General features: G+C 43.9%; 1 protein-coding gene across 1 annotated transcript in view; it reads right to left on the bottom strand.

Annotated features, from left to right (window-relative positions):
• Nucleotides 1–24,613, bottom strand: part of LOC121585180 (cytoskeleton-associated protein 2-like) — a 36,584-nt gene extending 11,971 nt beyond the window's left edge. Inside the window, exons 1-7 of the mRNA XM_041901578.2 lie at nucleotides 24,445–24,613; nucleotides 23,780–23,846; nucleotides 23,575–23,635; nucleotides 20,716–22,160; nucleotides 11,482–11,680; nucleotides 8,544–8,699; nucleotides 4,733–4,793 (exon numbers count right to left, since the gene is read on the bottom strand). Coding sequence (XP_041757512.1) covers nucleotides 4,733–4,793; nucleotides 8,544–8,699; nucleotides 11,482–11,680; nucleotides 20,716–22,160; nucleotides 23,575–23,635; nucleotides 23,780–23,846; nucleotides 24,445–24,484 — 2,029 coding nt within the window. The 5' untranslated portion in view covers nucleotides 24,485–24,613. The remainder of the gene's footprint in view (nucleotides 1–4,732; nucleotides 4,794–8,543; nucleotides 8,700–11,481; nucleotides 11,681–20,715; nucleotides 22,161–23,574; nucleotides 23,636–23,779; nucleotides 23,847–24,444) is intronic.
• Nucleotides 24,614–24,662: the final 49 nt, after the last annotated feature.

Here is a 24,662-nt window from a genome sequence, read left to right as displayed (position 1 = left end):
CGCATTACGCAAGCACCTGTGCTCCGCTGGCCTCTGCTTAAAAAATGCTCCTCGCTCTTGGAGTCCCATGCAGGAAAAAATAGAATAGAATAGCTTGCTGGACAATATATTTTTTTGCATTTCTTATACCAATCGACTTTTCGAAGAGGGACGCAAGCTCTTTTTTGCTGAATGTTAAATACAGCAGCCAATAGAACGGGTGGTTTGAAAGAAGAGCGAACACGCAATGGCGGTAGGCTATAGCAGTTAGGTCTATTTATTCAGACCTATAACCATTCAATCTTCGTAAAGAGATGTGAGAGCCTTCTGCATCTAATTCTAGTCCTAAATTATTCAAGGACGTCATTAGAATGATGAAGATAAGGACAACAAAACTTATTTCATTTAACTGTTGAAAGCGAGGAAGGAATGAAGCAACAGGGAGAGAAAAAGGAGGTAGGCGAATGACTTTAGGGGAAATATTATGAAAGGTACACAGTGCCTTCGGAAAGTATTCAGACCCCTTGACTTTTCCACATTGCTATGTTACAGCCTTATTCTAAAACAGATTAAATAAAGCATTTTCCTCAGCAATCTACACACAATACCCCATAATGACAAAGCAAAAACAGGTTTAGACATTTTTGCAAATTTATTAAAAACAATAAACAGAAATACCTTATTTACATAAGCATTCAGACCCTTTGCTATGAGACTCGAAATTGAGCTCAGGTGCATCCTGTTTCCATTGATCATCCTTGAGATGTTTCTACAACTTGGAGTCCACCTGTGGTAAATGTATTTGATTTCATGATTTGGAAAGGCACACACCTGTCTATATAAGGTCCCACAGTTGACAGTGCATGTCAAAGCAAAAACCAAGCCATGAGGTCGAAGGAATTGTCCGTAGAGCTCCGAGACAGGATTATGTCGAGGCACAGATCTGGGGAAGGTCCCCAAGAACACAGTGGCCTCCATCATTCTTAAATGGAAGAAGTTTGGAACCACCAAGACTCTTCCTAGAGCTGGCCCCCCGGCCAAACTGAGCAATCAGGGGAGAAGGGCCTTGGTCATGGAGGTGACCAAGAACCCGATGGTCACTCTGACAGAGCTCTAGAGTTCCTCTGTGGAGATGGGAGAACCTTCCAGAAGGACAGCCATCTCTGCAGCTCTCCATCAATCAGGCCTTTATGGTAGAGTGGCCAGACAGAAGCCACTCCTCAGTAAAACTTCGCTTGGAGGTTGCAAAAGGCACCTAAAGACTCTCAGACTATGAGAAACAAGATTCTCTGGTCTGATGAAACCAAGATTGAACTCTTTGGCCTGAATGCCAAGCGTCACGTCTGGAAGAAACCTGGCACCATCCTTACGGTGAAGCATGGTGGTGGCAGCATTATGCTGTGGGGATGTTTTTCAGCGGCAGGGACTGGGAGACTAGTCGGGATCGAGGCAAAGATGAACGGAGCAAGACAACGCAGGAGTGGCTTCGGGACAAGTCTCTGAATGTTCTTGAGTGGCCCAGCCAGAGCCCGGACTTGAACCCGATCGAACATCTCTGGAGAGACCTGAAAATAACTGTGCAGCAACGCTCCCCATCCAACCTGACAGAGCTTGAGAGGATCTGCAGAGAAGAATGGGAGACACTCCCCAAATACAGGTGTGCCAAGCTTGCTGCGTCATACCCAAGACGACTCGAGGCCGTAATCGCTGCCAAAGGTGCTTCAACAAAGTACTGAGTAAAGGGTCTGAATACTTATGTAAATGTGATATGTCATTTATTATTTTTTGAGCAAAAATGTCTAAAAACCTGTTTTTACTTTGTAATTATGGGGTATTGTGTGTTGATTGATAAGGGGGAAAAAAACAATTTAATTAATTTTAGAATAAGGCTGTAACGTAACAAAATGTGTAAAAAGTCAAGCGGTCTGAATACTTTCCGAAGGCACTGTAATTATGCGTCAGCCTACTAATTATACAATTAGGCCCTATTATAATATATAATCTAATTTGCTAGCCTATACTTGTAACATTGTAGGCCGCATGTGCTGCACCAGAATCACATGTTCTCTTCTGCTTTATCATGGTTTGAACGATGTGCGTAATTCCAGTCCATATAATAAAGTATAATACAATACATTTACATTTTAGTCATTTAGCAGACGCTCTTATCCAGAGCAACTTACAGTTAGTGAGTGCATACATTTTTTAATATATATTTTTATATATATATATATATATATATATATATATAAAAATAAATCATACTGGCCCCCCGTGGGAATAGAACCCACAACTCTGGCATTGCAAACGCCATGCTTTACCAACTGAGCTACATCCCTGCCGGCCATTCCCTCCCCTACCATGGACGACGCTGGGCCAATTGTGCGCCGCCCCATGGGTCTCCCGGTCGCGGCCGGTTACGACAGAACCTGGATTCGAACCAGGATCTCTAGTGGCACAGCTAGCACTGCGATGCAGTGCCTTAGACCACTGCGCCACTCGTACATTAATACAGTACAGTAATACAGTTGACACTCAGAAGATTAGCCTACTGGAGCTAGTTTCATTTATTTACCCAAGAGAGCATACAGCTAGCTACATCTATGGGCTTTTATGTTTTTCTGTCGTGCGTAATGTGCAGTAGCCTGTATCACATATGTCTTGGATAACAGCACAATAATCAGACTTGGCCTCATTAAATGTCGTTAAATGTAGGGCTCATAAATTCTATTTAATATATGTCTCCTCAGGCTCAGGTAGCATCAGGTTTGAATTTTAATACTGATCAAAGCTCTAATCAAATCTAGGCATATTTATATGCTTTATAATGCTTTTGAATGACACTTCCAGTTTTGGCAGAAAATACCGGGTTACCCGGGAGAAAAGTGATTTATTCTCGGGATGGAACATTTGTAAAATGCAGGGAAAATATTAAACCCTACACTATAACAATACCCAAGGGATAGTAGTCAGCAGTCAAATGCCATGACGAAACAACTTAGTTAAAGCATGCTCTTTTTCAGAAGCAAAATTATCTGAACTTTTTAAATGTTCAAGCAGCTCAGCCCTCGTAGGGTCAAAACAGAAAGAGAAAACCCTGTGCACAGCAGTGTGTCCAGATCCAGGTGCTGGTTTTGGCAGGAACAACCATGGCCAGGATTCAATTCAATGCGCATTATAGCTCAACATACTAGAAGACTTTTAAAGGTAATTTACGCTTGAGCCGACATGTACAGCATTTACTACCACCAATGCGATTTCTGCGAACGTAGGGGAAAATGCCTTTAAAAAGTCACATTGTCTGCTGTAGGGGAGTTGAGACACAAATATTTAGGAAAAGGTATCATTTAAATGGATTCTAAAGGAAGAAACAGGCTACTGTTGAGTGTGATAACATGTTTGTGTGTCAAGAACTGCAACGCTGCTGGGTTTTTCACCCTCAACAGTTTTCCGTGTGTATCAACAATGGTCCACCACCCAAAGGACATCCAGCCAACTTGACAAAACTGTGGGAAGCATTGGAGTCAACATGGGCCAGCATCCCTGTGGAACGCTTTCAACACCTTGTAGAGTCCATGCCCTGACAAATTGAGTCTGTTCTGAGGGCAAAAGGAGGGGGGCTGCAACTCAATATTAGGAAGGTGTCCTTAATGTTTTGTACAATCAGTGTATGGGTACACTCGTAAAAACCTAAGCATTACGAAGCGTCTAGTCGATCAAATAAGCCACACGTAGCAAAAAATACAATTACATTTTTTGTTAACCAAATTCAACACACTCAAGTTAGGCCCAAAAAAACACATTTTCACAAAGTCAAATAAATCTATTGTGTTATAGGTTTCTAAACCAAAGTAGATCGTTTTAAGATTGTTTTATACATCCGTTGGGGTCTCTATAAGCAACAATGTGAGGTCCTAAACCGAGCATGAAAGTGCATCCTTTAGCTGTGTGGGCTAATATAGTAAAAATGGTTGCTTTGGGGTAAATGGTGCCATTTAGCCAGGGGTAAGTTTAGCCAATGGCTAATCAATATACCCCATACAAATTATTACATTTGTTCAGTTTTATGCATAATATGCATAGTAGTTTGAAGACACCTTGCATTCGTGAAGTACAAATGAGGAAAAATGCCTTCCTCATTTGGGTTTGCCCCCTCTAGGCCACAATTGAAGTGTTTTCTTCCCAGGCTTAATGCAAGGCATTATCACTGGGATATGATGTTACACCAGGGCCTGAGCCTATGTTAAACGTGTTTTAAATGTGTCCCTCTGCTTACCCTGTCCCTATGCTCAATTTACCCCATAAACGGGGTAAGTTGTGCTAAGAGACCACTTTTTTGGGACAAGCTTTGTTTTCAAAACTGTTATGTTTACATTAATTCTGATTATTTCCAGGGATACACAACATCCCGAAATATATGTAGATATCTTTGTTAGAAAGAATACTATATTTCCCTTGACGTATTGATGCTTAATGTATCTAAAACAAGTGTAAAATGGCACACCAGTGAGCTGAACCCTTTAGGGGTATACAGTTCAGATGGGGAATCAACCTCAGAGCTCAGACAGAACACTGGTTCGAACCTCTATCTCAAATAATAATTCCTCGCATCCTTCTCAAACGTATTGGAGGAGAAGATCCACTGTCCCTACCCTCAGACCTTCTCCAACACGTTTTGAGACTGAGGCGAGACGACGCGAGGAAAGATTCAGATAGTCATTGTTAATAGGGATGTTGCGGCCTTAATCATTACCTTGTGTCTCTTCCTTCTTTTTTAACATCTCAAACACAACAGTCCGCAGCTCATCCACTGGCTGAAGGAGAAAATGGGGAGAGGAAATAGATAAGAAAGATACCAAGGAAGGCAATAATTTTTCTTTTGATTTGATAATGTTGAAAGAAATCTTCAGAAACAGACTAATGCCAGAAAGAGATTGATGATTGACATAACTAGACACCCAGCCATGTAGTTTAATAGCGATATAGAAGAGAGGGAGTGGGGAGTATGGGAAGGAGAGAATGTTTCAACTGTGGTATCACTTGTACTGCCTCCTCAAACAGGGGAGAAAGGCAAAGAGAAAGCCAGAGAGGGAGAGTCGTAAGGAGGGATAGAGGAAATAATAATGAATGAATTCTTGGAAAGTATTCAGACCCCTTGACTTTTTCCACATTGTGTTACGTTACAGCCTTATTCTAAAATGGATTAAATTGTTTTTTCCCCTCATCAATCTACACACACTACCCCATAATGACAAAGCAAAACAGATTTGTAGAAATGTTAGCAAAAAATATATGAAATAACACATTTACATAAGTATTCAGACCCTTTACTCAGTACTTTGTTGAAGCACCTTTGGCAGCGATTACAGCCTTGAGTCTTCTTGGATATGACGCTACAAGCTTGGCACACCTATATTTGTGGAGTTTCTCTCATTCTTCTCAAGCTCTGTCAGGTTGGATGGGGAGCGTCGCTGCACAGCTATTTTCAGGTCTCTCCAGAGATGTTTGATCGGGTTCAAGTCCGGGCTCTGGCTGGGCCACTCAAGGACATTCAGAGACTTGTCCCGAAGCCACTCCTGCGTTGTCTTGGCTGTGTGCTTAGGGTTGTTGTCCTGTTGGAAGTTGAACCAAAGCCCCAGTCTGAGGTCCTGAGCGCTCTGGAGCAGGATTTCATCAAGGATCTCTCGGTGCTTTGCTCCGTTCATCTTTCCCTCGATCCTGACTAGTCTCCCAGGCAGTGATGCAACCAGTCAGGATGCTCTTGATGGTGCAGCTGTAGAACATTTTGAGGATCTGAGGACCCATGCCAAATCTTTTCAGTCTCCTGAGGGGGAATAGGCTTTGTCGTGCCCTCTTCACGACTGTCTTGGTGTGTTTGGACCATGATAGTTTGTTGGTGATGTGGACATCAAGGAACTTGAAGCTCTCAACCTGTTCCACTACAGCCCTGTCGATGAGAATGGGGGCGTGCTCAGTCCTCTTTTTTTTCCCTGTAGTCCACAATCATCTCCTTTGTCTTGATCAAGTTGAGGGAGAGGTTGTTATCCTGGCACCACACGGCCAGGTCTCTGACCTCCTGCCTATAGGCTGTCTCATCGTTGGTGTTGGAGTCGTGCCTGGCCATGCAGTCATGGGTGAACAGGGAGTACAGGAGGGGACTGAGCACGCACCCCTCAGGGGCCCCAGTGTTGAGGATCAGCGTGGCAGATGTGTTGTTACCTACCCTTACCACATGGTTGCAGCCCGTCAGGAAGTCCAGGATCCAGTTGCAGAGGGAGGTGTTTAGTCTCAGGGTCCTTAGCTTAGTGATGAGCTTTGAGGGCAATATGGTGTTGAACGCTGAGCTGTAGTCAATGAATAGCATTCTCACGTAGGTGTTCCTCTTGTCCAGGTGGGAAAGGGCAGTGTGGAGTGCAATAAAGATTGCATCATCTGTGGATCTGTTGGGGCGGTATGCATATTGGAGTGGGTCTAGGGTTTCTGGGATAATGGTGTTGATGTGAGCCATGACCAGCCTTTCAAAGCACTTCATGGCTACAGACATGAGTGCTATGGGTCAGTAGTCATTTAGGCAGGTTATCTTAGTGTTCTTGGGCACAAGGACTATGGTGGTCTGCTTGAAACATGTTGGTATTACAGACTCAGTCAGGGACATGTTGACACTTGCCAGTTGGTCAGCGCATGCTCGGAGTACATGTCCTGGTAATCCGTCTGGCCCTGCGGCCTTGTGAATGTTGACCTGCTTAAAAGTCTTACTCACATCGGCTACGGAGAGCATGATCACATAGTCATCCGGAACAGCTGATGCTCTCATGCATGCTTCAGTGTTGCTTGCCTCGAAGCGAGCATAGAAGTGATTTAGCTCGTCTGGTAGGCTCGTGTCACTGGGCAGCTCGCGGCTGTGCTTCCCTTTGTAGTCTGTAATAGTTTGCAAGCCCTGCTACATCTGCCGAGCGTCGGAGCCGATGCAGTACGACTCAATCTTAGTCCTGTATTGACTCTTTGCCTGTTTGATGGTTCGTCGGCGGGCATGGCGGGATGTTATAAACGTCCGGGTTAAAGTCCTGCTCCTTGAAAGTGGCAGCTCTACCCTTTAGCTCAATGTTGCCTGTAATCCATGGCTTCTGGTTGGGGTATGTACGTATGGTCACTGTGGGAACGACGTCATCGATGCACTTATTGATGAAGCCAGCGACTGATGTAGTGTACTCCTCTATGCCATTGGAAGAATCCTGTAACATATTCCAGTCTGTGCTAGCAAAACAGTCCTGTAGTTCAGCATCTGCATCATCTGACCACTTCCTTATTAACCGAGTCACTGGTGCTTCCTGCTTTAGTTTTAGCTTATAAGCAGGAATCAGGAGGATAGAATTATGGTCAGATTTGCCAAATGGAGGGCGAGGGAGAGCTTTGTATGCGTCTCTGTGTGTGGAGTAAAGGTGGTCTAGAGTTTATTTTCCCTCTGGCTGCACATTTAACATGCTGGTAGAAATGAGGTAGAACGGATGTAAGTTTCCCTGCATTAAAGTCCGCGACCACTAGGAGCGCTGCCTCTGGATGAGCGTTTTCCTGTTTGCTTATGGCCTTATACAGCTCATTGAGTGCAATCTTAGTGACAGTATCGGTTTGTGGTGGTAAATAGACAGCTACGAAATATATAGAAGAAACCTCTCTTGGTAAATAGTGTGGTCTACAGCTTATCATGAGATACTCTACCTCAGGCGAGCAAAACCTTGAGAATTACATTTTGTGCACCAGCTGTTTAATAATAATAATAATAATAATAATAATAATAATAATAATATATACACAGACCGCCACCCCTTGTCTTACCGGAGTCAGCCGTTCTATCCTGCCGATGTAGCGTATATCCCGCCAGCTGTATGTTATCCATGTCGCCGTTCAGCCACGACTCGGTGAAACATAAGATATTACAGTTTTTAATGTCCTGTTGGTAGGATATCGTTGATCTTAGGTCGTCCATTTTGTTTTCCAATGATTGTACGTTGGCTAATAGGATTGATGGAAGAGGCAGATTACTCGCTCGCCGTCGGATCCTTACAAGGCACCCCGACCTACGTCCACAATATCTCCGTCTCTTTCTCATGCGAATGACGGGGATTTGGGCCTTGTCGGGTGTCTATAGAATATCCTTCACGTCCGACTCGTTGAAGAAAGAATATTCGTCCAATACGAGGTGAGTAATTGCTGTCCTGATATCCAGAAGCTCTTTTTGGTCATAAGAGAAGGTGGCAGAAACATTATGTACAGAATAAAATAATGCGAAAAAACACACATAATAGCACAATTGGTTAGGGGGCTGTAAAAATTGGTATTCTTATCACTAGTCACCCAACGTGCTTTACATAGCAAGGGGGAAGAGGGCGATAGGGATTAGGTAAAGGGTGTATGCTATACCTCTAACACCACCCAACCCGTACTGCCTCTTCAAACAGGGGCAGGACCTCAAAAGGTTAAAAAAAAAGTGGTATGGAGGGCGGTAGAAAGAGAGAGAGGGAGGAAGAGAGTCATAGGTAGGGATGAGAGAAGGGAGTATGTTATACCTCTAGCACCACGCGTACTGCCTCCTCAAACAGGGGCAGCACCTCCAGATTGCCCTGGCGCTCCATCAGGCGAGCCTGGCAGATCCAGTACTTAGAGAACTTCTCCGCCAAGGGCACCCTGGACAACATCTCCTGCACCTGGGTGGACAGGCAGCCCTGTAGGGGGTAGATGTTGACACACAGTCAGAGACACATACACACAGTCAGAGATACACGTACACACACTCTTTACCAAATCTTTATGAGGCTGTTACAAATTACACAAATATTATGTTAATCAACTGTGTTGGATTTGCCTACAGCAAATTACCAGATGTGCTATTCAGTAAAGGGGTCCGCCAGCCAGCCAGGCCACGCTGGAAAGATATGAAGGTTCAACGGACTTGGTTGTTTGGTCTCAAGGTTTATGATGTGTGTAAGAACTGATCAAACCCCAAAAGAAGGGATGTTGAACATCTCTGCTATGTTGCAATTATATCTCCATCCTCCCAAAGTCTGCGATTGTTCACTTCCCTTCACTGATATAAAAGGAAATGACTGGGGTTTAGAAATATGGTGCTCCCACTGTCCTATGCCTCCACCAATTCAATGCTTTTGGATTGGTGGGAAGTAGTGAACGAGACCCTTCCCCACCACAGGGTCATAGAGACCGGACAACAGAGAAGAGGGGTGGGAACCGTGAACAACAATCTCTTCCTTATAAGATTGCTACAGGACATTATAATTACTGTTGCGACCACGTGAACTTCATAACAAAACACAGGTAGCTAAATATAATAAGATGCAATCATTTGCCGTTAGCGAGAAGAGTGAAAATCTATATATTTTATCTTTGCATTCTAAAATAATTAGAAATAGGCATCTATTACTGATTTCAAACGATCTGTTTACAGGTCCACAACAATTTGCAATTGTTTTTGTCTTTCAGAAACAGTCAGATACAGCAAAAGAAAACACTGCCAACACCTCCAAAGATATTTGATCAAGTTCGCCATTTCTATTTCCTTTAGATACTGCCTTGGCCTAATTCCAATACTTCCAAAGTATACAGCAAATAAGGGCATTATTGTCACCATAAAAGGTGAATGATGGCCGTTTTTCAGGCGGAGTTATAATGCTTGTTCACGCACGCACAGTTTTATGATAGGTCTGATTTATAATGGGAAACATGCGTATGTACGGCGTGCGCCAAGTTGATAAATATCTATATTTTTGTGCGTGCAGATATTTAGTGTAAAATGTACTCAACGGTTATATATTAGGCCCCAGGACTCCATTCCTCCAAATGTCTTGCTCTTGTAGTGAAGGCAGAGGCTGCATCACAAATGGCCCCCTATCCCCTATATCAGTGGTTCTCAAACCTCGGGAATCCCCAGTCGTTCCATGCATTTGATCTATTCCAGAGCTAGCACACCTTCAACTAATCATCAAGCCCTTGACTAGGTCAATCAGGTGAGCTATTTCAGGGCTACGACAAAATTGTGAAACAACTGGGGGTCCCCAAGGAGAGGTTGGAGAACCACTGCCCTACACAGTGCACTACTTTTGACCAAAGCCATGACCGTTTTATTAGGCCAGCATAATTCCACAAGTAATATAATTAGTTTTTTTTTTTTTACTTTTACCCCCTTTTCATGGTATCCAATTGGTAGTTACAGTCTTGTCTCATCGCTGCAACTCACCTACGGACTCGGGAGAGGCGAAGGTCGAGAGCCATGCGTCCTCCTAAACACGACCCTGCCAAGCCGCACTGCTTCTTGACACACTGCTCGCTTAACCCGGAAGCCAGCCGCACCAACGTGTTGAAGAAAACACAGTCCGAAGTCAGCTTGCAGGCGCCCAGCCTGCCACAAGCAATCACTAGAGCACGATGAGACAAGGGAATCCCGGCCGGCCGGCCCCTCCCCTAAACAAGACGACGCTGGACCAATTGTGCGCAGCCTCATGGATCTCCGGTCACGGCCGGCTCTGACACAGCCTGGGATCGAACCCGAGGCTGTATTGACGCCTCAGCACTGCGATGCAGTGCCTTAGACCGCTGCGTCACTCGGGAGGCTCCACAAGTAATATTAGCTACATGAATCACTTCACCACGTGTTGGATTAATAGCTGTGTTGGATGGATTAATGGCTTCTGGCAAATCACACACGACACACAAAGCAACCAGCCAAGGAACCATGTAGCCTATGCCAGTGTAATTGTCATGAAAAGCCATAAACAGTTGTATTATCGCTTGAAATCGGAGTAGCCTATTTAATTCCTCAAGTTTTCCATTTGTAGCCACCCAGGCTATATGCCTATGATCGAAATCAACACATGTAGGCTATTGTTTATAAATAGGTAGCCTATTTGTCAGATAGGCTCGCCTCCAGCACACATGCACATACACCGCAGACTTTGGAATGATCAGAAAAACGTATACTAAATCGGCTGTAAACTACAACGGTGATAGCCTACTGTCAAAAAAATGACATTGACAAGGTGATATATGATTTTTAAACAATCCAGTTGATAAATGTATAGAATGTCGTTGCATTCATGCATTGCTAGTGCTACGCCTTTTATCATAAAGCACAATGTTGGCACTGGCAGTTAAGGTTATCAGTACGAAATAGACACCTTTTAACTACACATTTCACAATTTCCGAGTTAATAATGCAGTCTATTTTCTGTCAATGTATCAGGTTCCTTTACCAGCATTGCTCCATGTAGACACAAGAAAAACAGACTTGCGTCATAATTTGATGCACTATATGCACGTGAAGGCGTTGACATTTACAGCGTGAGCACGCTGGTTTGGTCTTAGATCATTTTGGATAAAAGCGTCTGCTAAATGGCATGTATTATATACGTCATACAGGGGCAGTTAGTCTAGACTAGAGGTTAGACTGATGGACCCAGTTACTGGAAGTTGGTCTGCTACCCTCCTCCTCCATACCTCATCCAGCAGTTTGATGCAGTCAGCCAGGCACCGGTCCACCGCTCCAACCAGAGACTTGGCCTCCAGGTACTCGTCCTCCATACCAGCCCAGTAGGGCTGAGGGAGGGCCACGGTGCGCCGCGCCTGAGGCCTCACCGGCATGGGGGGACGCTTGTAGGAGATGCCCCTGTTCTCACGCCATTCCTGGAGCTTCTTACTGGAGACACACACAGAGTGGAATATAAGGTTGTTCAGTTAAATGTTTGGGTAAAGGAGATTTTTGTAGTCAAAGTCTACCACACACTATATTTAATCAGGTGCTGGATGGAAAGAATATGGAAAAGAGCCAGCACAATCATATGCTAGTGCTACACTATTTTAATGAAGTTAAATGATAACATCTTGACAAATGTTGTTTTGTTACTTCAATAAACAAAACAGAAGTATTTATGTGCACTGTATATGCCAAATCGAAGCCAAGTGTAAGCCAAGGCCTTATTCAACCAGTCTAGAGTTGAAAATGTTGTTTAGGCTCTAAAATCGCTCTGGATAAGAGTGTCTGCTAAATCCCAAAAATATTGTATCTATACTGAACAAAAAGATCAAATGCAACATGCAACGATTTCAAAGATTTTACTGAGTTACAGTTCATAAAAGAAAATCAGTCAATTGAAATTAATTAATTAGGCCCTAATCTATGGATTTCACGACTGGGAATACAGATATGCATCTGTTGGTCACAGATATAATTTTTTTTTTGTAATGGCGTGGAGCAGTAAACCAGTCAGTATCTGGTGTGACCACCATTTGCCTAATGCAGTGCGACACATCTCCTTCGCATAGAGTTGATCAGGCTGTTGATTGTGGCCTGTGGAATGTTGTCCCACTCCTCTTCAATGGCTGTGCAAAGTTGCTGGATATTGGCAGGAACTGGAAAACGCTGTCGTACACGTTGATCCAGAGCATCCCAAACATGCCCAATAGGTAGGGCTGTTGCGTTGACTGTATTACCACCACTCGAGTCAAAACAAAACTGATTTAAGATGTCTTCGGTACATAATTGGTCTAGCCTATACTCAAAAATTAAACACATTTGAGTTATACCTTTGAGTATGGACTGTATTATGTATACTGAAAGGACTGGTTACCTTATGCTACACTTTAAAATGTCTATCCACGAGTCTGGGAGAGAACGTATTATAGCCCTAGGTGATGCTGTTGGTTCATTGATTGTGCAGGGTGGCTTACAGTTAGCCTACAATTATAGTGAATTTGCATTTAATTGAATAGCCTAGTAATAGGGATTTATTTATTTATTCATAATTAATTGGGTGACATTACCTTTAGCTACACAGAATCTCACCACCATGCTTTTCCATCAAATCAAATCAAATCAAATTTTATTGGTCACATGCGCCGAATACAACAGGTGCAGACATTGCAGTGAAATGCTTACTTACAGCCCTTAACCAACAGTGCATTTATTTTAAACAAAAAAAGTTAGAATAAAACAACAACAACAAAAAAGTGTTGAGAAAAAAAGAGCAGAAGTAAAATAAAGTGACAGTAGGGAGGCTATATATACAGTAAAATAAAGTGACAGTAGGGAGGCTATATATACAGGGGGTACCGTTGCAGAGTCAATGTGCGGGGGCACCGGCTAGTTGAGGTAGTTGAGGTAATATGTACATGTGGGTAGAGTTAAAGTGACTATGCATAAATACTTAATAGAGTAGCAGCAGCGTAAAAAGGATGGGGTGGGGGGGCAGTGCAAATAGTCCGGGTAGCCATGATTAGCTGTTCAGGAGTCTTATGGCTTGGGGGTAGAAGCTGTTGAGAAGTCTTTTGGACCTAGACTTGGCACTCCGGTACCGCTTGCCGTGCGGTAGCAGAGAGAACAGTCTATGACTAGGGTGGCTGGAGTCTTTGACAATTTTGAGGGCCTTCCTCTGACACCGCCTGGTATAGAGGTCCTGGATGGCAGGGAGCTTTGCCCCAGTGATGTACTGGGCCGTACGCACTACCCTCTGTAGTGCCTTGCGGTCAGAGGCCAAGCAGTTGTCATACCAGGCGGTGATGCAACCAGTCAGGATGCTCTCGATGGTGCAGCTGTAGAATTTTTTTGAGGATCTGAGGACCCATGCCAAATCTTTTTAGTCTCCTGAGGGGAATAGGCTTTGTCGTGCCCTCTTCACGACTGTCTTGGTGTGTTTGGACCATGATAGTTCGTTGGTGATGTGGACACCAAGGAACTTGAAGCTCTCAACCTGTTCCACTACAGCCCCGTCGATGAGAATGGGGGCGTGCTCAGTCCTCTTTTTTTTCCTGTAGTCCACAATCATCTCCTTTGTCTTGGTCACGTTGAGGGAGAGGTTGTTGTCCTGGCACCACACGGCCAGATCTCTGACCTCCTCCCTATAGGCTGTCTCATCGTTGTCGGTGATCAGGCCTACCACTGTTGTGTCGTCGGCAAACTTAATGATGGTGTTGGAGTCGTGCCTGGCCATGCAGTCATGGGTGAACAGAGAGTACAGGAGGGGACTGAGCACGCACCCCTGAGGGGGCCCCCCGTGTTGAGGATCAGTGTGGCAGATGTGTTGTTACCTACCCTTACCACCTGGGGGGCGGCCCGTCAGGAAGTCCAGGATCCAGTTGCAGAGGGAGGTGTTTAGTCCCAGGATCCTTAGCTTAGTGATGAGCTTAGAGGGCACTATGGTGTTGAATGCTGAGCTGTAGTCAATGAATAGCATTCTCACGTAGGTGTTCCTCTTGTCCAGGTGGGAAAGGGCAGTGTGGAGTGCGATAGAGATTGCATCATCTGTGGATCTGTTGGGGCGGTATGCAAATTGGAGTGGGTCTAGGGTTTCTGGGATTATGCTGTTGATGTGAGCCATGACCAGTCTTTCAAAGCACTTCATGGCTACAGACGTCAGTGCTACGGGTCGGTAGTCATTTAGGCAGGTTATCTTAGAGTTCTTGGGCACGGGGACTATGGTGGTCTGCTTGAAACATGTTGGTATTACAGACTCAGTCAGGGACATGTTGAAAATGTCAGTGAAGACACTTGCCAGTTGGTCAGCACATGCTCGGAGTACACGTCCTGGTAATCCGTCTGGCCCTGCGGCCTTGTGAATGTTGACCTGCTTAAAAGTCTTACTCACATCGGCTACGGAGAGCGTGATCACATAGTCGTCCGGAACAGCTGGTGCTCTCATGCATGCTTCAGTGTTGCTTGCCTCGAAGCGAACATAGAAGTGGTTTAGCTCGTCTGGTAGGCTTGTGTCACTGGGCATCGCCTCCTCTCTCTCTCCTTTATTCCTTTCTCAAGTGCGCAGAGGGGCTGTCAACAGTTTAGTGAAATACACTACATGACCAAAGGTATGTGGACACCTGCTAGTCGAACATCTCATTCCAAAATAATGGGAATTAATATGGAGTTGGTCCCCCCTTTGCTTCTATAACAACTTCCACTCTTCTGGGAAGGCTTTCACTCAGTGTATAAGGATTATGAAACTGTAAGACTGACATATTTCTCAACATGCTTACAAACTGCCATAGGACACAAATTATTTTCAAAAATTGTGCATGGCAAGTTAAAGTCAAATACTCTATGGAAAATTATATTTATATATCTACTATTCTTTCTATTCAGAACTTCAAAAATAACAGTTTTGAAATGTGTATCTTATATTTTTTTTGCTATTGGATTAAATGGTAGTTAAAATGACTAAATGGTGAGCCTATCATTATCTGATGTATTGGTGACTATACAGTGCATTCGGAAAGTATTCAGACCCCTTGACTTTTTCCAAATGTTGTTACGTTACAGCCTTATTCTAAAATTGATTTGATTGTTTATTTCCTTCATCTACACACAATACCCAATAATGACAAAGCAAAAACATGTTTTTTGAAATTGCAAATTAATAACAAATAAAGTGAAATATTACATTTAGATAAGTATTCAGACCCTTTACTCAGTACTTTGTTGAAGCACCTTTGGCAGCCATTACAGCCTCAAGTCTTCTTGGGTATGACGCTACAAGCTTGGCACACCTGTATTTGGGGAATTTCTCCCATTCTTCTCTGCAGATCATCTCAAGCTCTGTCAGGTTGGATGGGGAGCATCGCTGCACAGCTATTTCCAGGTCTCTCCAGAGATGTTCAAATCGGGTTCAAGTCCGGGCTCTGGCTTGGCCTCTCAAGGACATTGAGACTTGTCCCGAAGCCACTCCCTCGTTTTCTTGGCTGTGTGCTTAGGGTCGTTGTCTTGTCTGAGGATCTGAGCGCTCAGGAGCAGGTTTTCATCAAGGATCTCTCTGTACTTTGCTCCGTTAATATTTCCCTAGATCCTGACTAGTCTCCCAGTCCCTGTCACTGAAAAACATCCCCACAGCCTGATGCTGCCACCACCATGCTTCACCGTAGGGATGGTGCCAGGTTTCTTCCAGACGTGACGCTTGGCATTCAGGCCAAATAGTTCAATCTTGGTTTCATCAGACCAGAGAATCTTGTTTCTCATGATCTGAGAGTCCTTGAGGTGCCTTTTGCCAAACTCCAAGCAGGCTGTCATGTGCCTTTTAATGAGTAGTGGCTTCCGTCAGGCCACTCTACCATAAAGGCCTGATTGGTGGAGAGCTGCAGAGATGGTTGTCCTTCTGGAAGGTTCTCCCATCTCCACAGAGGGACTATGGAGCTTTGCCAGAGTGACCATCGGGATCTTGGTCACCTCCCTGACCAAGGCCCTTCTCCCCAGATTGCTAAATTTGGCCGGGCGGCCAGTTCTATGAAGAGTCTTGGTGGTTCCAAACTTATTCCATTTAAGAATGATGGAGGCCACTGTGTTCTTGGGGACCTTCAATGCTGCAGACATTTTTTTGGTACCCTTCCCCAGATCTGTGCCTTGACACAATCCTGACTCTGAGCTCTACGGACAATTCCTTTAACCTCATGGCTTGGTTTTTGCTCTGACATGCACTGTCAACTGTGGGACCTTATATAAACAGGTGTGTGCCTTTCCAAATCATGTCCAATCAATTGAATTTACCACAGGTGGACTCCAATCAAGTTGTAGAAACATCTCAAGGATGATCAATGGAAACAGGATGCACCTGAGCTCAATTTCAAGTCTCATAGCAAAGGGTCTGAAAACTTATGTAAATAAGGTATGTTTTTATTTGTAATAAATTTGCAAAAATGTCTAAAACCCTGTTTTCACTTTTTCATTATGGGTTATTGTGTGTAGATTGATGAGGATTTTTTATTTATTTAATCCATTTTAGGAAAAGGCTTTAACGTAACAAAATGTGGAAAAAGGGAAGGGGTCTGAATACTTTCCGAATGCACTGCATTTACTTTCAGCTGCTCATATTAAGCACATGCTCAGTTATAAAACCAAAGTAGCCTACCCCGCATCACTGAAAAACAGACCGGCAGGAAAGCGCGTGGCCTCCATTCGCTATTCGAGTGCATTCAGAAGACGTCTTTTTTCCCCCTGCCCATTTGATAAATGGGTCATTCTAAATCGAAACTAAATTGTATAAAAAGTGTTGGTTTCATGAACTGAAATAAAAGATCTCAGAAATGTTCCATATGCACAAAAAGTTTGTTTACATCCCTTTTAGTCAGCATTTCTCCTTTGCCAAGATAATCCATCCAACTGACAGGTGGCATATCAAGAAGCTGATTAAAGAGCATGATCATTACACAGGTGCACCTTGTGCTGGGGACAATTAAAGGCCACTCTAAAATGTGCCGCTTTGTCACACAACCAATGCCACAGTTGTCTCAAGTTGAGGGAGTGTGCAATTGATATGCTGACTGCAGGAATGTCCACCAGAGCTGTTGCCAGAGAATTGAATGTTCAGCTCTCTACCGTAAGCCACCTCCAACTGCATGTTTTTTTTTTTTTTAGCAAATGGATATATATATATATATATATATATATATATATATATATATATATATATATATATATATCTCAGTAAACTAATCCATTGCGGAGGCCTAGACTAAAAGCCAATTTATGCTTGATCCGAAAATGTGGTCGGAGCTCCATATCGAGGGTGTGACGAAATTACGGATCCTCCGGAGGCATGCAGAGGCCAAATCGAGCTCCGTAGCACATTGCCATGCGCCTCCCAAATGTTGTAACAATGCGGAGGGCTCTGTATAGCTCCGCATTGACATGATTGGTTGACGGTAGGTGGGTGCGGTACATCCTGTATAAACACACTCACTTCCTTGACAACAGCTCTGCTTCGCCAAGCCAAGAAGTGAATGCTGCATGGCCAATGCAGACGTCGCATTGACCATGCAGCACCCAGATGCACAATGTACTTCTCTCTCCAGAATGCGCTCTCTCCCACCAATTTGTGCACATTCACTGTTTCCTAACTTTGTGTGAATTGTTTGCGTTTGATTGTTAGTGTATATCACAACCCCATTACATATACTGTATCACCAGTAGTACATTTACCATTAATTCCTATAATTTCTAATCTACAATGTTTGTTTGGTTATGGTAATTTCTGTTAATGGATTTAATTCATTACTATTTCAGTCTTACCGTTTTCATTGTCGGCGTAGACACATTGTTTGCAGAGCGCACAACCTATGCTACACTTGTGAGAAACAAGTTTTGGTTTATTTCATTCCATTTACGACCACAATTTAGTCATCGTCTTTTGTTTGGCGCGCTCCTGTCAATGTTGAGTAAGGACGCGCACCTGATAAGTAAGGACAACACCATAGCGCCCTCAAAGCTCATCACTAAGCTAAGGATTCTGGGACTAAACACCTCCCTCTGCAACTGGATCCTGGACTTCCTGACGGGCCGCCCCCAGGTGGTAAGGGTAGGTAACAACACATCTGCCACACTGATCCTCAACACGGGGGCCCCTCAGGGGTGCGTGCTCAGTCCCCTCCTGTACTCCCTGTTCACCCATGACTGCATGGCCAGGCACGACTCCAACACCATCATTAAGTTTGCCGACGACACAACAGTGGTAGGACTGATCACCGACAACGATGAGACAGCCTATAGGGAGGTGGTCAGAGACCTGGCCGTGTGGTGCCAGGATAACAACCTCTCCCTCAACATGATCAAGACAAAGGAGATGATTGTGGACTACAGGAAAAAGAAGAGGACTGAGCACGCCCCTATTCTCATTGACGGGACTTTAGTGGAACAGGTTGAGAGCTTCAAGTTCCTTGGTGTCCACATCACCAACAAACTATCATGGTCCAAACACACCAAGACAGTCGTGAAGAGGGCACGACAAAACCTATTCCTCCTCAGGATACTGAAAAGATTTGGCATGTGTCCTCAGATCCTCAAAAAGTTATACAGCTGCACCATCGAGAGCATCCTGACTGGTTGCATCACCGCCTGGTATGGCAACTGCTCGGCCTCTGACCGCAAGGCACTACAGAGGGTAGTGCGTACGGCCCAGTACATCACTGGGGCCAAGCTTCCTGCCATCCAGGACCTCTATACCAGGCGGTGTCAGAGGAAGGCCCTAAAAATTGTCAAAGACTCAAGCCACCCTAGTCATAGACTGTTCTCTCTGCTACCGCACGGCAAGCGGTACTGGAGCGCCAAGTCTAGGTCCAAAAGGCTTCTCAACAAGCTTCTACCCCCAAGCCATAAGACTCCTGAACAGCTAATCATGGCTACCCGGACTATTTGCACTATAAGCAATTCACTGTAATGTCTACACCTGTTTTATTCGTCCCATGTGGCAAATAAAATTAGATTTGATTACACATAGAAGTATATAGGCCTATAGGCTATCTGGCCTGCGCGCAAATGTAGGCATATAAAGGTGCCCATTTGGGGATCTGATAGTATTTCTGATTGGCTTAACGCACCACCACTAATGAGCTGTGGAGCTTCTCAAAGTAATATTTTCATCACCTCAAACAGCAAGCAAATGAAGTCTGATTTTACATCCGTTGAGAATGACAATAGTTCCTCAATGTATTTGAAAAATCTTTCCAGCTCTCTCCTTTTCGATAACCACTCAGAGTGAAAGGGAAAAATGTCATGCTCTGACCCAGTGGAAATGTCATAAAATAGGCCTACCAGATTATTTCTCATCAGTGCTTGACCTGGACTGAAATAGGTTCCGGTACTCATTTTGGGTGCTGGTACTGTTTATATTTAGGTGCATGAGCTCCACAATACTTTTGAGCTAATATTCTATAAGAGGAACAGGAATTCAAGCAGTAGAAAATTCAGCTCCGGTGAGCTCCTGCCCAAGACGAGCACTGCTTCTTATCCTTTGCAAAATAGCCTGGGCCGGACCCAAGTTAATAGTTGATACAATGTTTCAAGTTCGTTGCAGACAGGCCATGCGTAGACAATGTGATTTATAGAATGTATTTACATTTTTTTACATTTTCAGGATTTCTTCTACCTGAAGGCTGCAATGGCTTTATGTAGGCTATTTTTACATCATTGTCAATGGCAATAGATGTTACAAACCTAAAAAGTAACATTTTAAATTTAGATTAGGATAGTATTTTGGTTAACCACATGACAATGATTTTGAGATATGAAGATGTTAGATGTTCTTATAAATGAAATTAACCTGTTATACGAAAATGTGCATATGAAAACTATAGCTGGCACGCAGATCGGTGGAAATGGTAAGATAAATTTGTATTTCACATGAGAAAGGTTGCGGACTCCTTGTTGTAGGCTATTACTGGCAACTTCAGGAGAGTAATGACAGAATCTGCGAAAGCCAGCAGGAGCGGGAGGAGAATGGTTACTTTTTTTTCCTTCTGGTTATCTAGCTCATTATTGAGTAATTTGTGTTTATTTCATCAAACAGTAAGCTTAAAGCATCAGACAAGCTTAATGCATATAGTTGATTTTAAAACGCATAGGGTATGTTTATATATGGAAAAACACACGTTTAAACATTTAAATCAATTGATTGGTCGAAAGAACAGACAACTTTCGGTCGACCGAGATTTTCTGTAGTCGGGGACAGCCCTAGTGATGAGCATGCCGTTTAATCAGCATGCCACACCTGTCAGGTGGATGGATTATCTTGGCAAAGGAGAAATGCTCACTAACAGGGAGGTAAACAAATTTATATGGAACATTTCTGGGATATATTATTTCAGCTCATGAAACATGGGACCAACACTTTACATGTTGCGTTTATATTTTTGTTCAGTGTAGAATAGATCCTCTCTACTTCTTATCTAATATACAATAAAATAACTAAACCAACTCACATCCTTTCCTCCTGAGCTGCAGTCATATTCTTCCTGCCCTCTGTCTGTGGCATGATCCTGGCCTGGTCTCTGGGTGTCTTCAGGCCAACACCAGCCGCCCACCCCACCTCCACCTGGCTGTGGCTGAACTCTCTGGCAGAGCGAGGAACCGTCTGGGGGATCCACACACCATTCACTGTGCTCCTGTTAGGCCAACACGCTGGTGTAGGAACGTTTATGGACATTGAAGGAACGTTTGTGTCAGTCGCGGTCTCTCGGTTCTCCTCTCTGCTGCCTTTCTGTCCCATCTTAGCCACAGCTGCATGCATGGCCCTACTCAGAGCCTTGGCCTGCCATCGGTTCCCTGTTATCCCGGTGGAGGCTTGAGAGTCAGGCTTACATGTCCGAGTGGTGGCCCCTCCTGCTCCTCTAGCCTCGGCCCTGTGCTGTGGTGGAGCCCTCTTCACAGGCTCAACCACTTGGATCGAAACTCTGGCTGCGTTTTTCCCTTTCTCCCCTGGCTTCATAGCTGCAGTCTTGGATCCAGGTAGACCAGTAGGGCTTTGGATGGTCGGTTTAGGCCCAGCGGCAGGTTGCCTCAGCCCTGCTGATTTACTGATTCTCCCTGGAAGTGGTTTAGAGTCAATTCTGCTCAGAGCTTGGCTCCTCCTTTGCCCATTGTCCACAGCCGAGGCACCCGTCCTCTGGTTAGTTTTACTCATGGTAGTGACGGGATTCGTTCTCCTCTGAGTAGTAACTAGTCTCTGAGTCACAGCTGGAACTGGGATGGTGCTTGGGCACGCTCTGTTCAGGACAAAGGAGGTGGTGGGGGCTGCAGCAGGGGCAGGGATGGTGGCTCTGGGGTGTGTGTTTCTAGGCTGCACCTGAGCACACATGAGGCCTGTCTTGGTTTTAGCCGCTGTACTAAGACTCATTCTCGCAATGCTAGATGTGCTGGGGCGGGTGCTGGCTGTATTGGGGCGTGTGTTGGTGGGTTTCCCAGTAGTGTTTGGCTGTGGTCTGGTTGTGTTGGCCGAATATGTTCTACCAGTGTTGGCCAGTGGTTTGGCGGAGTTGGGGCATGTATTGCTGCCTTTAACAGCTGGGTTGGGCTTGGTTCTGGGATGGTTGGTGGTGCCTGGGCATGTTTTTGTAGGGACAGTAGAGTGTGGTCTGGCTGGAACAATTTTCAGGTGGGCAGGGTGACCTGGGGCAACCGCAGAAGGCTTTATTGCACCTTTGATCGCTTTGAGACGTGTAGTAATCGATACTGCAGACAGGGGACGCAGAGTGCTGCTGCTGGTGGTGAAACACTGTTTGTTGGTGGTACTGTGCAAGGTACCAGTGATTTGGGAAAATGCTTTGACTGTCAGATGTTTAACCTTCACAGCTTCCTTTTTCATCTTGAGGGCATCTGGACCCTGGTTCTCTTTCCCCATGGCCTGGTTCTCTTTCCCATTGGCCAGCTGTAATAACAAGTGAAAAGCATGAGCTGGGGCATACACAAAAAAGTTGGTAGAGGTGCTGACTAATGGCAAGTAAACTGTAGGCTATGAAAATAAAGAGTTGCACACTGAGTGTACAAAACATTAGGAACACGTGCTCTTTCCATGCCATAGACTGACTAAGTGCAACCAGATGAAAGCTATGATCCCTTATTGAAGTCTCCTGTTAAATCCACTTCAATCAGTGTAGATGAAGGGGAGAAGACAGGTTAAAGAAGGATTTTTAAGCCTTGAGTCATGGATTGTGTATGTGTGCCATTCAGAGGGTGAATGGGCAAGACAAAATAATTAAGTGCCTTTGAACAGGGTATGGTAGTAGGTGCCAGGCGCAACAGTTTGAGTGTGTCAAGAACTGCAACGCTTCTGGGTTTTTCACATTTAACAGTTTCCTGTGTGTATCAAGAATGGTCCACCACCGAAAGGACATCCAGCCAACTTGACATAACTGTGGGAAGTCAACATGGGCCAGTATCCCTGTGGAACACTTTCAACACCTTGTAGAGCCCATGCCCCAACGAATTGAGGCTGTTCTGAGGGCAAAACGGTGTGCAACTCAATATTAGGAAGGTTTTGTACACTCAGTGTATAAGCTCCCAGTAATTTAGGGAGCTTATACGTATCAGCATCACTGTGCCTTCTTCAGGGTAATATCATGAATGATTGAACCAGGTTACTATGACACACCCCTCACTATTGTCATTGGTTGCACTAATTGTCTACATAACCTGATTCACGCATTCATGATATTGAAGAAACTTAGTAAGTTCTTGAAATGTTCCGTATTGACTGACCTTCATGTCTTAAAGTAATGATGGACTGTTTCTCTTTGCTTATTTGAGCTGTTCTTGCCATAATATGGACTTGGTCTTTTACCAAATAGGGCCATCTTCTGTATTCCCCCCCACCCACCACCTTGTCACTGACCACCTTCCGGAGACACTTGAAACCCTACCTCTTTAAGGAATACCTGGAATAGTATAACAGTAATCCTTCTACACCCCCTCCCCCAGTGGTGGTTGTCCCACTGGCTATCCTAAGTTGAATGCACCAATTTGTAAGTCGCTCTGGATAAGAGCGTCTGCTAAATGACTTAAATGTAAATGTACCTTGAAGGCGGCACAGTGATGTCGAAACGTTGGTGGTTTACCCAATAAATTACTGGGAGCTTATATATAGTGTGCGACTATTTTTATAATTGTAATAACAAAACAACATCAGTTAATATAGCTAACTAACTTAGGAACTTTCCTGCTTTGCATCAACAGTGGGCCTACTTCTCAACATGTCAGTTAATTATAATTGATAGTGCGCAAACTGCCAAGCTTGCTTCGAGAGAGTGAGTGTCAAGGAGGAGAGAAAAGGGAGGATTACTTACATAATCCTTCACTGTAGACATGCTGGTACTCTTTGCTTTAAAGTCATCTCGAAGATAAGGTCTGAAATACGTAATGTGTGATAAGACATTATTTACACAAGTCTATGGATAAGTCATGTCAAACTGAAATATTGCCATTAATGCCAGTTAGTTATTTCATACTGGCCATAGATATTGTAGCTGTCAAGCCAGGCTGATTTCTTACTTTGGGTTGGGGGGCTTCAATCTTCCCTTGGCTGCTAAGTACTCCATCAACTTCTGCTTGCGCAATTCTGTGAAAGAAAGAAGCAACGTCAATGGTCAAAAATCAATTTTTATTGTAATATTACTTAATGTTTTTAAACATTCAATCTCCAATAGCTCTTACACAAAGCATGTCATGACTATGAACATTATATATTCTGAATCAGGGGAAGATGGACAAAAATCCACAGCTTTTGAAGATTGAAGGCAAAAAAACCTTTAAAAAACACATTTCTACAACAAATTAAGCGGTGAAAATAAATTTAGTTTATTTAGTAAATATTTTCTTAACTATTTCTTTAACTGCATTGTTGGTTAAGGGCTTGTAAGTAAGGATTTCACGGTTAGGTCTAAGTTACACCTGTTGTATTCGGCGCATGTGACAAATAACATTTGATTTTAACGTTAAGTAGTTTGCTAGCTTACATAACCAAATACTATATAATGGCATCATAACTAACGAAACTATAACGTTAGCTAGCTGCTTGCAAGTTAACGAGGCATGATAACAAGCTAATTAAGCAAATACAGTTGATATGGCGTAGTTGACGTTACTATTTATATAGATAACGTTCAGTTAGTTAGCTAGCTAACATTGCTAGCTAGTTAGCGAACGGTCCACCTTACCTTTTCTGTTGATTTTAGTCACAATTTCTTCCGCCTCCATTGCTGTTTCTACGAAATCTAGTCACTTGAGAAACGTTATATTAGTGTAAATTACTCCCTATTTTAGTGGAATAAAAGCTACGGTTCGCTATTAGCTAGCTACATATACAAACCGAGTTCGTGGTGTTGTTCGAAATTGCCGGGGTAACGCTCCTCCCATTGGTTCGAATATTTGAAAA

The sequence above is a fragment of the Coregonus clupeaformis genome, chromosome 16, assembly GCF_020615455.1.
Source record: "Coregonus clupeaformis isolate EN_2021a chromosome 16, ASM2061545v1, whole genome shotgun sequence".
Lineage (NCBI taxonomy): Eukaryota > Metazoa > Chordata > Actinopteri > Salmoniformes > Salmonidae > Coregonus > Coregonus clupeaformis.
This window is presented reverse-complemented; position numbering and strand designations above follow the sequence as displayed.